The following is a 13797-nucleotide window of genomic DNA, read 5'->3' on the forward strand; positions in this document are numbered from 1 at the left end:
TAAAATGATTAACACAGGAACCGGCTTCAGATACTTGTGTGCTGTGCTAAATGGATCAATGTTCCCTGTGCTTGGTGTCTGACAGGTTACGCCATCCTTCAGGCCATCATGGAGAAGGCAGGACAGAACAACTGGCAGGTCAGCGCCATCTGCGTAGAGAACTTCAACGACGCCAACTACCGACGACTGCTGGAGGATCTGGACCGGAGACAGGAGAAGAAGTTTGTGATCGACCTCGAGGCCGAACGGCTGCAGAACATGCTGGAACAGGTGATGCCACCATGACATCAGCACCTAGCTGTTACTGACTTTACCTGGTTGAACAGAAGAGACATTTGCTTAGTTTATACAAATTGTTACTGTTGATATAAGACCTCACCTTTAAAATTGGGTGAACATAGCAACAGCATAGTCACTCGAAACTGGCAGTGCAATGATCCTTCAGCTCTGTGTACTGTATTTCCAAATAGAAACATCCTCATAACGTCCTCGTATGTGTCAGCTGATCTGGGTTTGAGCTTTATTGGTTTGTTAGCTTGCCAACTAAGAACGGCCATAAAAAGCCTGCTAATATGTGTCAGCTATCCAGCATGTGGAGTGCTAATGGCAATGATGTTTAATGGTCTATTCCATACGACTGAGACAATTTAGCAATGAAGTGAAAACTGTAAATCTCCTGTATGGCCGACTGGCAAAGGACACATCACCTGAGATATTAAAAGGATACCATGGATGCACTTTATTTTGGAGGTCATTTCCAGTGGTTCTGTCAGTGCTAAGAACACTGTACTTCGCAAAATAAAAGCTGAGATCTCCAACATTGTTACAAAACAATTTCAGTTGAGCATAAGTGAGACTAATTGAGTAATTGTGAGAGTGAGAGTAATTATTGTATCTGTTTTTTTTATTTAATTAAATTATATTAAATTAAATTATTTATTAAGTAGGAACTTCTGTACATTAGTCCTGCTCTTACATCACCTACATTACTGAATTTACTCTGAAATGCAGGATCCCACAAACTTAAATTCTACAAAAAAGAAAATATACACAAGTTAGTACTTCACACATTTACTCAGTGTTTGTCTCACTTCTTTTTTTGTGAGTGTCTGTGCTAATTAGAAAGTTTTGAACTTGTAAACAGTCTGTTCTGATCTCCGGTGGTGTTATTTGGCATAAACACACTCAGAATATGTTGTGTTTCTTCCTCCTTCTCCTCCTCCTCATCCTGCTCCTCTTCATCCCTCCATCTTTCCCTGGAGCTACTGGTGTCTGTGTAATTGTTCAATTATTCAGGAAATCTTCCACTCTGACATCTGTCATAGTTCTAACAATTTACGTTGCAGATGTGTGTGAATCTCTTTGCCCCACAGAGCGGCTGACGTCCCACTCCTTCCTCACTCCATGCCAGTGCACAGAACATCTCTCAAGTAGACGTGATGGGCTCTGTCAGATTTAGAGCTTGTGGGATGATGCACTTGTTTGTGCAGCGGTGGTCAGAAATGCTGCCAAAGACGTAAACATCTATTTTATCCTGCGTTCAGCCCACCTGTCTCCTTCTTTTGTTTACATGCTGCCAAGTCATTGTGATTCAGGACGAGGAGTTGAATTCATAACAAGGCCTCATTAGCTGCTTATTCACAGAATCATCAGAACACATCAGCACTTATGAGCAACCAGATGTTACTTTGGATGTCAGTGTTTCAGTCACACATGAAATGTAATCTGATGACGGCTAATTTGCAAGTTTTGTAAACTGTGTCAGGGCAAAATGAAGACTTGAGTAAGGACTTTTAAGGCTTTAGTTTAAAATTACAATGAGGTCAAAGTGAACAAAATTTCACCAAAACTTTGTGTATTGTTTGTTTCAGACGTGCTATAACATTCATGTGTCATGTTTTACTCATTATTAATTTACTTGGTAACAAGAGTCACTTTAACTTTAAAGGGGCAGTGTGATTTAGTGGCATCTAGTGGTAGGGCTACAAACTACAACCAAATGATTTCCTCTCCTCTGTTACTCCTTCTCCTTTCCAAACATGTGGGAGAACCTGTGGTGACCTTCAAGAAACATGAAAAACACAAAAGCCTCTCTATCGTGAGCTGCAGCTTAGTTTGTCCTTTCTGGGCAACCGAATGAATGAATCACTTAATTACCAACCATCTCTTATGTAGAATATGGTCAGAAAACTACTCACAATGATCATGTTTATCAAATCAGTCAAACTGGATTTGCTGTGTAACAATAGAACGAGTAAAAAAAAAAAAGAAAGAAAGAAAATGCCATAGTTGGAATCAATTTTGCACTTTCAGTTTTTCCTTTTTCCTTTTGAAAACACTTGATCGGAAACCACTTTCAACCAAAGAGGCAACTCTTTAATCTGAGCTCATTTCCAGCCTCTCAGCCCTGTGGCATGGCTGCTGATCTGTCTCTCCCTCAGCTTTATTATAAGGGATGTATTTTTATATTTTTAATATTGCAGCCATGACTGTTCACCGACAGTACTGTTAAACAACCTGATACTCAGGACCTCACATCAGTGAAGATGTTAGGGAATTGATATCAATCCAAGCTTTTGTGAGTTTTTTTTTATTTTCTATTATTAATTCTTGCCCCTATTAACTAGATGTCCAGTGGGATTTCCCAGCAGATGTCAGCTTTCAAAATCAGTTTATATCATAGCTCTGTGGTCGTACTTGTGTGTGTGTGTGTGTGTGTGTGTGTGTGTGTGTGTGTGTGTGTGTGCGCGCGTTGAGTAGCATTGTCATGTCTGTGAAAGCGTGAAGTGTTTACCTCCTCAGTGAGACGCTGACATGACTGCCTGTTCATTTGTTTAGACATCCGATCTTCCACGGATTAAAGCCAGCGGTCCCACTGTGTCAGGATGCAGCCTCACGCCTGCCATATGCATTATTTAAAGCAATTAACGCATGCATGCTGTAATCCAGTCAGATTAACACTGATCTGTGCTTCGCCTCCTCGCAGATCGTCAGCGTCGGGAAACACGTCAAAGGCTACCATTACATCATGGCCAACCTGGTGAGAGAAAATGACACGTAGTCACACTCTGTCCCTGTTTGTCTCTTTTCTTTTCCTCTGATCACCTTAGTTTCACCTCATCTCTTTCGCCTTCACAGCCCTGTTCAAACATTGTTTTGTTATTGATCTGTGGACTGTGTCCCGGCGTCTTTGAAGGTCTAGCTGTGGGAGTAGACAACACTTACCCAACCACCCAACCAACACTGGCATACCCAATATGGGGACAAAGAGAGGCTGTAATAGTTTGTGGTACAAGTGACAGAATGCCTTACTGCGAGCTGTTATCACCCCAGAGAACAGGATACTAAGTTAAATTTTAAACAGTGTTGCAACATTTCACCTTCAAAGCCTTCTGTCTGAGGTAATAGTGTGAATTCCTCTTTGAAAGCTATTTCAATTCATATTTCAAAAACCTGATGTTTTTCTTCTGCTTCTTCACCTCACGTAGAAAATTCAAGTACCAATCATCCAATAGCTCATCAGGTCTCATCTCTCTTAAATTACAGAGGAACTATGCAAGATTTTTACCTTAATCAAACAGCTTCAGAGTAATTGTGATGGTTAAATAAATCAAGTCAATAAATACTCGTAACCTGTTCCAAGGAGAATGGAGGCTCTCTGCCTTCCACGTAGCGTCTCTTGGCTGAAAACCAACCTTGCAAGATCAGTGCCACCGAACCCGGCGTGTCAGCTCTCGTCTCGGCAGCACCGCAACATAAAGGCACCGCGTAACTCCTAATCTCTTGTTTATGACTACACAAATATACACATAACACATATATGATGTATAACATTATCCGCAGCTCGATGGATTGATTTCTCGCCGGCTTCGTTGAAAACAAATGCACATGGCCGAGAGGAGGGTTAGCAAAACAGAGGGAAAGAGACCAGACTTGCATTACCCATTAATGAATAACATTAAAGCAACATTAATGTATTTAGCTTATTGTTAATTGTTGTGGACGTCTGAGTAGAGTGATGTATGTGCAGAGTTTCCTGCCAAAAAAACTTGTCTGTTGAAGAAAGTCTGTTAAAAGATTTAGTGACACCACAACCAGTTTTGAACTTAATGTCTGATGTGAAAACTTGAAATTGAACTAGGAGATATTGTGAAGTGAGTGAAATTTAATTGTGTAATTAAACTTTTCTCTCTCAAATTACTGTTCCAAGCAGAGTATTTTTATATATCATAAAACATGTCTGCAGGTGATCTTCAAGTATTCAGTGGTGGAAGGATTTCACAGTTAGATGTTCGATTGCTCATATATCACAAGAGTAAATCTGCCAGGCTGAAAATTAACTTTGAAGAAAATAGACAAAACAGCTTTTCTGGCCTTGAATTATAGTTATTTGCACCATTAGTTGAGCAAGTCCATTGTTTTGTGATGTTTTTATAGACTAATTGTTTAATTTCGAAAATAAGTGGGAGATAAATCAGTAATGAAAATAATCGTTAGCTTCCACACTAGTTATAAAATTGCCCAGATGATCAAAGAAAAATTAAAATTTCACTTCACATATCAACCTTTCCCTCATTTATTCATCTTTCCTTCACCATCTGTCACACGGTGTGAAGCAGCTGAACCTGCACATGTTTTGCATAAATAATCAATGTCAGTATCCTCGTGAACTGATCAGAAAAAAATAAGTGTTTTTCACAATCTGGAAGAGGATTTTTTTTTTTCACCCATGAAAGCTGCTGCGGATCTGTTTAATAGACGTTTTATCCTATCCCAGCCCATTGCCTTTGTGATGATGGTGATTTCCACATGATGAGGATTAGGACAACGTAGCATTTAGACACCATCACATTTACAACAACTAAATCAAAACTACTGTAGTTAATTACAACTGCTGCTAAAAATGTAAATCAAATCATCAAGTACGACCTCATTGTACCTGTAACTTCTATCCATCTCTGGACTCAGACCATGACCACTCTCTCCTCTTGTTGCCCTGAAGGGTTTTAAGGACATCAACCTGGAGCGCTTCATGCATGGTGGAGCCAACGTGACGGGCTTCCAGCTGGTCGACTTTAGCAACCCCATGGTCATCAAACTGATGCAGCGCTGGAACAAGCTGGATCAGAGGGAGTATCCTGGTTCAGACGCCCCGCCCAAGGTATGTCCTGTTGGACCATGGAATCACATGGAAGCAGATCAGATGAGCAGTAGGACACCACATTCGTCTTTTTTGTGATCTGGTGCATTAGAAGTGTGCAGGGAACTCACTGGTGGCAGGCCATGCTGTTAACAAAATCAAGACACATGTTCACAAGTTGAATAACGATTTTGACAAAGGATTAGTTCACAAAAGTCGGTTTTCAGGAACTAACTGTGAAGTCTCCAATTTTGAGCAAGTTTCAAATATCTGCAGTTGGATTTTTCTCAGACTGGTGAAATAAAGTGGATCCAACAGCTTCTTTTGGTTGTGTCACTAAAGAACTACAGCTCATTATATTCCCTGGTAAAGTAAATGAGTGGCTGGCTGCTCCAAGACAAGTTATTGGTTTTGGTGCTAAAGAAAGAAGAACTCAAAGCCAGTGCTCACTGAAGAATAAAAAACCTGGTGGGAGTTAAACTCAATTCGAACTCGAATTTCAGCAATCGCATGAAGTCAATAACAAAATCAGTCTTCTACCGCCTCAAAAGTATTGCAAGGATTGACTTGATGTCAAAACCTGATCTAGAGGATCTCATACATGCATTTATCTGTCGCAGGATGGATTACCGCAGTGTTTGTGTTTACAGGTCTGTCTGAGACAGCTGTCAGAGGGCCTCAGCTGATCCACATCGCTGCTTCTGCCAGGGTTGTAACAAGAGCCAATAAAAAAAGAGCTCAGCACATCACTCCATTTCTTAGATCCCTTCATTGGTCACCAGTCTCTGAAAGAATTAACTTGGAAATCCTATGACTGGTCCATAAATCACTGCACAGCTTGTGAAACACTCAGGCCGACTGGTGCAGTGTTACTCATTGTTCCCAGAGTTTTAACTAAACATGCTGCATTATCATTATTAATATGTATTTTTATTCTGTGTGCTGTGATTGTTTTAATATTGCTTCCTTGCTGCTTGTAGCCTCAGCACAAGCAAGAAAATGTCATGCTATTTATAAGTTGTAGGCCAAAATATGCAAAACCTCAGCCCTTTAATCATTCCTTTGGGGTGACTGAGAAAATGTAAGTAAGCACAGCGTCAGATAAGATGAAGAGTGTATGAATATATAGCAGCATGTTTGCAAGGTGAGCAGAACAACAGCAGCAGTGACACTGAGACAGAAATATATGAGAGCAATGTATTTGTCGTAGAAAAATGAACAAACAGCAGATGTGGGAGAAGGTGTTTGTGAGAGTGTACGTACTGTACAAGGAGCAGGAATGGGCTCCACCTCGTCCACCGCTGTCGTACGCAGCGATGTGACAGACTGACCCACTTTACATTCTTTTCAGCCACACAGATTGCAAATGGCACTGGGGCAAGAAGGCATCACGCCATGGTGGTCAGCAAACCTCCTCCCCTCCAGCAAATCTGTGTGTCCAACAAAGATTTCTATTTTAAAATCCAGATGCAGTGGAGTGGAAACTGTGTGACTCAGGCAGTGTGTGTGTGTGTGATGGTTTGGGGTGGTTCAGATCAAAAGTTTACACCAGAGTGGGATATCACATGACATTATACTGCATGCGTGTGCAAGTGTGTGTCCATACTTATCCCCATTTCACTTCTTGATAAATTGCGATTAGTAAATTGCTGCTGGAAATCCACTCACACTAAATTACAGTGCTCCCACTAAGTTTGTCCACAGCCTTATTATTAACACGGTCGTTGTTGGTCTTCCTCTGGCATGTTTTCTCACTACAAATGCATTGCAGTGTGTATATAAGGTCTATGAATCAGCAGGTGATGAACTCATAACAGCACTTGTACTGTGAGTTTAGAGTCTAGGAGACATTAGACACTATTAACATGTCGTATTAACAAATAACTTTGTCACATTGTACATTTGGGATACTTTCAAAGCCTGCTACGACATTCAGGATCGCTGAAGCTAAATGCCACCAGAGGAGAAACTAGCTATGACAAGTGTTAATTCTTAGCTTCAGCTTCCACCCACACTCACATCACCCTGATCTTTGAAGTGGGAGGATTTACACAGTGCGTTTTGCCGAGCCCTTTCCAACGCTGCTGCTGTTGTTGTTGACAACGTTTACCTTTTTTTTTTTTTTTTTTTTTGGAGATTTTAACATCCTTGGTTTTAACAGTTGAACCGTTAACAGTTCAATTGAGCTAAAATACTACATTATATCTATAATTGTAATCTGTAATCTTACCACTGGTGGGAATGAATAGTAGCCTCATAAAGGGACGTTGTTTGTTCTCCTGTCAACATCTCCGCCATATTGGAAAGACTTTTCTATAAACTAATTGGAGTTCACAGAAGAACTGCAGTTTACCTTTAATGTATTTATTTGAGATGTCAAACAAAGTCTGTCGAAGCCACAACGCTCCTATTTTTCCTTTAACAAGTGATCTTGTGTTCTTGTATGAGGGGCCATGGCATTGTGGTAGGTTAACACACACAAGCCAGGTTGTTCACTAATTTGGTGTTGTACCTATCAACCACAGATATATTATGAAACGCTATAATCTCTAGTAAATTCTTATATAACACAGCCATGTGTCAACACCTGGTTTGGGGAAACAAATGAGCAATCAGAGCTCTTCAGGCAGGATTAAGACAGTGGATGTGAATTTGTTACATAGCTGCCCAGCTATGTTGTCATGTTCATGGAAAATAGTGAACAAAATGTGGCAGTATGTGTGAGTAAGGACATCATAAGTCTACTTACAGTGCAAATAACTCTAAATTGGTATATTTCTTCAATATACTGACTCAGGAAACAGACACTGAAGTCCACATGTAGTAGGCATGAGTCAGACATCCACTTTGTTCTGAATCTGAAGACTGAACTGTCCACTGCCCCACGCTGATGTCTCTGACAGCTTTGAACTAATCGCAGTGAAGATGGTCTTGACTGTTAGTTAGTTTATCACACACCTCCTTTGTTTGTGTGTGTGTGATACTTCAGGCAGCTTGTCAAAGATTAACCAGGGGATAGAGTGCAGCAGCCTCCGTAGAGAGCCATAATGTCACAGTGAGTAGTGGGCTAATGAATAGGATTCACCCCGGCCGGAGGCAAAGTTAATGAACTCCTGCTAGCCGGGATAATTAATGCCAGACTGCTACCCGGCTGGACAAAACACTCGCCTTTTTCCTTTCTTTTTCACTCATTCACTCTCCATCTTGCTGCCTTTTTGTCATTCACTCAATTAGTTTTCCGCAGCGCCAGAGGTGAGTTTTAGGGAAATGCATAGCTCACGAGGGAGAGCGTGATTTTTGTAGACGCAAATAATCAGAGGCAACACCGAGTCTTCAGGTCAAAGACAGATTAAGGGGAAATTGGGAGGCTTATACTGTGGGGAATGTGCTCTTCTCTTCTCTTCTCGTCCTCTCCTCCTTTCCATTCCCAGAAAATAATGAGCTGAGTAAAACTGCTGCATCTCTGCAAAAGCCAGGCCATTACAGTGTGCAGCATGGCCCTGCAGAAACACAGTGTGCTCTCAGAGGCAGCCTTACGCAGATTGTTTTTAAAGAGATCTGACCAGCAAATATTGCAAAGCCTTTTGCCTGTCCAGCTAAATCAGCATTTAATTGGCCCCATACCTTTTTTTTCCCCTGTGTCCTCCAGTGCTTTATATACCCAAAACAGACAGAGCAGCAGGGTGACCTCCAGGTTGCAAACACTGTAATTTACAAATCACATGCTCCATTCCCACCGGGTTTTTATTTCCTTTTGATAAATGTAATAGGCCTGAGTTGAACCATATCTCCAACTGCAGTGTTTTTATGTGATGTTAGCTTGTTTTTTTAGCTGAATAGGAGCTGTGTACATAACCCAGCCGTGCTTACACACACAGTAGCTGCATCTGTATCTCTGATCCCTCCACTCTTTGTCCCCCAGTACACCTCAGCGCTGACATATGACGGGGTGATGGTGATGGCCGAGGCCTTCAGGAACCTGCGCAGGCAGAAGGTGGACATTTCCAGGCGGGGGAACGCTGGCGACTGTCTGGCCAACCCGGCAGCCCCGTGGAACCAGGGCATCGACATGGAGCGCACTCTGAAACAGGTCAGAGAGAGGGAACGGCGGGTGGAGGGGGGGGGTTACACAGAAAAGCATGGTGTTCAGAAAAACTGGTCTCAGCCTGCTGAGGGATAAGACATCACACACTGATGTAATCTCAGAAATGAGCACTGGATATTTCACAGCTTCCTTTCCTTTCCTTCACTTACAAAAACCTTCATGTACAACACCTTGAAATATAATATAAAATATACATATAGATCCCCATAAGAACCACAAATTGTCTTTTTTAGGTTTCTATTTGAGAACAGCTCCAGTAAATGTAAATATATTCAGGCCATTAATGAGGTTTGAGGTGGCAGGAGTATTTATGAACCTGACAAGCTGTTTTCCCCTTGCTCCCACTCTTTATGCTAAAATATGTCCTCTTAATGCACAGACATGAGACTGACAATGATTCTTTCATCTCAAGCTAGATTTACAGCTGACACAAGGGGTTAATAGAAATCCCAAACCAATTATATAGTTCAGCATGGGACCGAGAGCACCGCCACGGCTCTAGACGCATGTATTAAACACAGTCGTGGTTTAATTTTAATCTCCTCAATAACTGTGCCAACACTCTGCTGTATCCTCCCCGATCGAGCGACAGTTGTTTTATTACTGAATATGGGGCCGTTCTGTGCAGCTGCTGCATTTACGTGCTTTCATTCACTAATAGAGAGCGGGGGTCGTGGTGAAGCGGGAGGTTTGCAGTGGAGATGTCTTTGTTGGATGTGTGTTATTGAAAAGAAGACGATAACAGTTTTTTTTTTCCCCCAACTTGCTTCATGTTGTATTCACTCTGATCTTTGGAGATCTCCACAGGCGTCAGAAACCTGCAGGAGAACACACCAGCAGTCACACACAGAGCTCCGTTACGGTGTCTCTCTGCAGCCATCAACACGTAGTTACATTATTGAAGAGGTGCGTCTCAGCTACGGAAACAGTTGACGTAACCTCAGGGACTATGGCACAGCCTCTTAACACAGTAATATTAATGAAGCTGTGGAGGCATCCGTGTTTCCCAAAATGTTGAGCTCTTTTTGTAAAGCCCTCAAAACAGTTGAAGCAAGTGTTAGATGATCTTCTCCCCGGTGTTTATTACATCAATGTACCCAAGTTTACCATTATCAATACATGAACTGTCACAGTGGTTGTGTGTTCTTTATTGTTGCATTGATCTGCTTTTTATGCCTCCACGCTGGTGACAGCTGTTCTGTTTTCAGATTGTCTGTCCATATAAGGAAATATCTTAGGTGGGATGGGGTGCCTTTTAGATTCAGCACAACACTCAAGGATGAATTGATTAAATTATTTTGGTGGTCAAAGGTCAAGGTCACAGTGACTACACAACCCACAGTTTTAGTCTCAAGTTTGTAATGAACATTCACTTGGACTCAAAAATAAACTCATACGGTTTTGGTTGTTGAAGGGCAAAGATCAAGGTCACTAGCTTAAAGCAAAAAAAACAAAACATCATGCAGCATTCAGGCCAAAATGTTACCCAAATCTCTCCTGAGTCATACTTCAGGATAGGAGTCAGGCAGCATGGATGTAACCTGAAACCAAACACAACAGCAGGGTGGTAATTCTTGTTTCTTCCTCCTAAGAGGTATTATCATCTTCTATGCTGCAGTTTTCTCTTCAACCCATATCACGCATGAAATCTGTTGCCTGCTGGTGTTAGCAGTATCATTTAATGTGCATCTCTGTGTTCTCCTGTGTGTGCAGGTCCGGCTGCAGGGATTAACAGGTAATGTCCAGTTTGACCACTATGGCCGCAGGGTCAACTACACTATGGACGTGTTTGAACTGAAGAATAATGGACCCAGACGGGTAAAGCATCACACCACACTGTTTTTTTTTCCATTTGTGTTGTTATGTGATGAACATTTGAAATGGCACTAATGCTATATGTTTTAGCTGACACTATATATCTTGTGTTCGCCTAGAGATATGTGCAGACTGCTGTCATGTGAAGTATCTGGGACGATACTGTCTGTAGTGTGACATTTTCTATTATCATAAGTAGGCTTCCAGCATCTCTGCCTCTGATATGACAGGGCGGATGTCTGAAGATGAAATTCAGGGAAAATGGGAAAAAAGGGAGAGAGGGCACTTGTAAAAGTGATGGCAAGAGGGTGAAATGAAATAGAGAACAATCAAGGAGGAGGAGGAGGAGGAGGAGGAGGGGGTGAGGAAGCAGAGAGGAGTTCCCATCAATCAAAAGACGCTTTGGCCTCCTGCTCACAGCACGGGTCCTGTCAGGACATGGTGTATGTGTGTGTGTGTTTTGGGGGGGGGGGGTTTGGGTCACAGCCTCTCTCCTACATTTTCTATGTTCTTCAATCATCCTGATGCCCTGGCACACAGGAGATATCGGCCAATCACAGCTCCCTGCTCCCTTCTGGCACGCCACCAGCAGCCAGCTGGCTCGCTCAGCGTCTCCACTCTGGCTGACTTATAGCAGCTTATGGTCGCTGTCAAAGCTCATGTCTGTAATAAGATCAATACATCAGTTTGACACAGTATTGGTTTGCAAATACGAAACGGCTTTTTGTTAAAAGTCATGTATCAGGAAGCGGTGCAGCAGGGCAGCTGCTCTCAACATCGTTTTTGTCAGAAGATGTTCATAATTGTGACCACATCAGATCATGTGTCAGCCCCCGTCAGTCAGCCTGACCCTGAAGGACTCATGTAGGACAACAGTGATGTCAGCCCAACATGAAACGGCTTTAGACAAAAAGAGGCAGCACAACGTCGATCTTAACGTGGGGATTGTGCATGGGGGCATTTCAGCTGTGATCAGGCAATAAATCACACCACTGTCATTAAACTCAGCACGATGTAACAACGCTGTATCGTGAAAGGATGTTATTTGATTAACTAAAAAAAAAAACAGTGAACTAGTGTTTAAAAAGTAAGTATAGTTTAATCTGTGATTTACTGGCTAGCTTTAGCTTTAGCATTGTCCTCACGACAATAGAGCACTTTCTATCCATTGGTAAGGACCATGAGATGTGGTTAAAATCTCAGAAAAAAAAATCTAATGAGATCTTTTTACTTTGAGTCTGGATTCATTTTTAGCCCAGAATATTTTGTTAAAAATGTTCAGGGAGTAATCGTGATATTTTGAGAAAAATGTCATGGAGTGTTTTGACAATTGTAATAATTCTGAGGAAGAAAAAAAGATTAAATATTGTAGGGGAAAAAAAAAACTCATCAATTACAGCTGTGTTCTCTAAATAATCTTTGTTCTGCTAATATACAGTAAGACTCATACCTTTATTCTTCTCAAACTCATGGCTTGAGCACAAAAGTGAATTCTTCACCCTTGCAGTCTCACCTCTGCTGCTGTTGTCGTCCGTGTCATACGTTTTAAAAGTGTTGAAGGCTATTACTACTATAGGGGCACAAAGGCAGTAACACTCATGTCCTTCAGTTTTGCATGTGTAGTGTAGCACACACACACTTGCACACATCCCTGCTATGCTATAGTTCCTTATATGTTCCTGTCCCTGCAGATTGGTTACTGGAACGACGCAGACAAACTGGTGCTGATCCAGGACTCTCCGCTGCTTCCAAATGACACTTCTGGCATGGAGAACCGCACTGTCGTCGTGACTACCATCATGGTAAGAGTCCGGCATGTGCTCGCCAAAACACACATACACTCTCAGGCATGCACTGATATTATAAGCAATTTGTAATGCCAGGAGGCTGTATTATGTGGTGCTGCTGCAGACGACATCGAACATAATAGCTGAGGGATATGCACAGACAGGAGCCCGAGGTTCAGCGGCTACACATCTTACATCCTGCCTCCATCAAACCCTGCATTCAAATCTCCGACACCGGCCAGTCTGACAGGGAAGCGTGGGGGTCAGCTGCACTGACATGCTTCACCACCTTTTCCTTGTTAAGCGCTTCAGCTTTTCCTGAGGCTCTTTACAAGTATTACTACTCTACTACCTGTACTTCACTCCAACATTATTAGCATCTATTTGTACTGAACTTTCTGTTCTTGGGTAACTTCTCTTGTTTGATGCTGTATTTTAAAATCCATGTAGGCAAACTTAAAATTTCTCCAGCGTTAGTAATGAAGGTAGAATGATGAATACTGCAGGAATACACATTTCACTGCCCAGAATTTAATTTCCTTGAAGGCCCTTATGTCGTTTGCTATGACTGACTAAAATTCAGGGATCACAAGCTTTGTTACAACAGCACATTTTCAGTGAAGAAACCCTTGAAGCAATGGGATTCATTTTTATTACTCCAATAGAAACATCAATAAAACATCATGCAACTCCAGGACTAACTACCGTCACTTAGATTTTCTTTTATTGCACCAATAAACATCTCAAAAAGCAGCCAAACAGCTCCACAACCAACCGAGGCTTGATGAAAGACTTCATAACAGCTATAAAGCATTTTTTTTAACACATGATAAAAATGAATGGCCTTTGCATGGCATGTGAACCTCTGGCTGTAACAGTGACTCTTGACATGCCAAGCCAGATGTTGAAGCGTACATGTAGCGAGGGGAGTGGAGGAGGGAAGGAGGTGG

The 13797-nt window shown here is 41.8% G+C and overlaps 1 protein-coding gene across 7 annotated transcripts in view; it reads left to right on the plus strand.

Moving 5' to 3' along the window:
- gria4b (glutamate receptor, ionotropic, AMPA 4b) overlaps positions 1-13797 on the plus strand; it is a 269016-nt gene that overhangs the window by 217289 nt on the left and 37930 nt on the right. For all 7 annotated transcript variants that reach the window (XR_015037623.1, XR_015037622.1, XR_015037621.1 and 4 more), the window contains 6 exons: positions 86-270; positions 2987-3040; positions 5003-5161; positions 9063-9230; positions 10959-11063; positions 12752-12862. Coding sequence is in view for 4 of the 7 variants with exons in the window: in XM_085798346.1 (XP_085654472.1) it covers positions 86-270; positions 2987-3040; positions 5003-5161; positions 9063-9230; positions 10959-11063; positions 12752-12862 (782 nt within the window). In the remaining 3 variants the exon portion in view is untranslated. The remainder of the gene's footprint in view (positions 1-85; positions 271-2986; positions 3041-5002; positions 5162-9062; positions 9231-10958; positions 11064-12751; positions 12863-13797) is intronic.

Source organism: Trachurus japonicus, chromosome 14 (genome assembly GCF_045865225.1).
Source record: "Trachurus japonicus isolate A0001 chromosome 14, Traja_1.0".
NCBI lineage: Eukaryota > Metazoa > Chordata > Actinopteri > Carangiformes > Carangidae > Trachurus > Trachurus japonicus.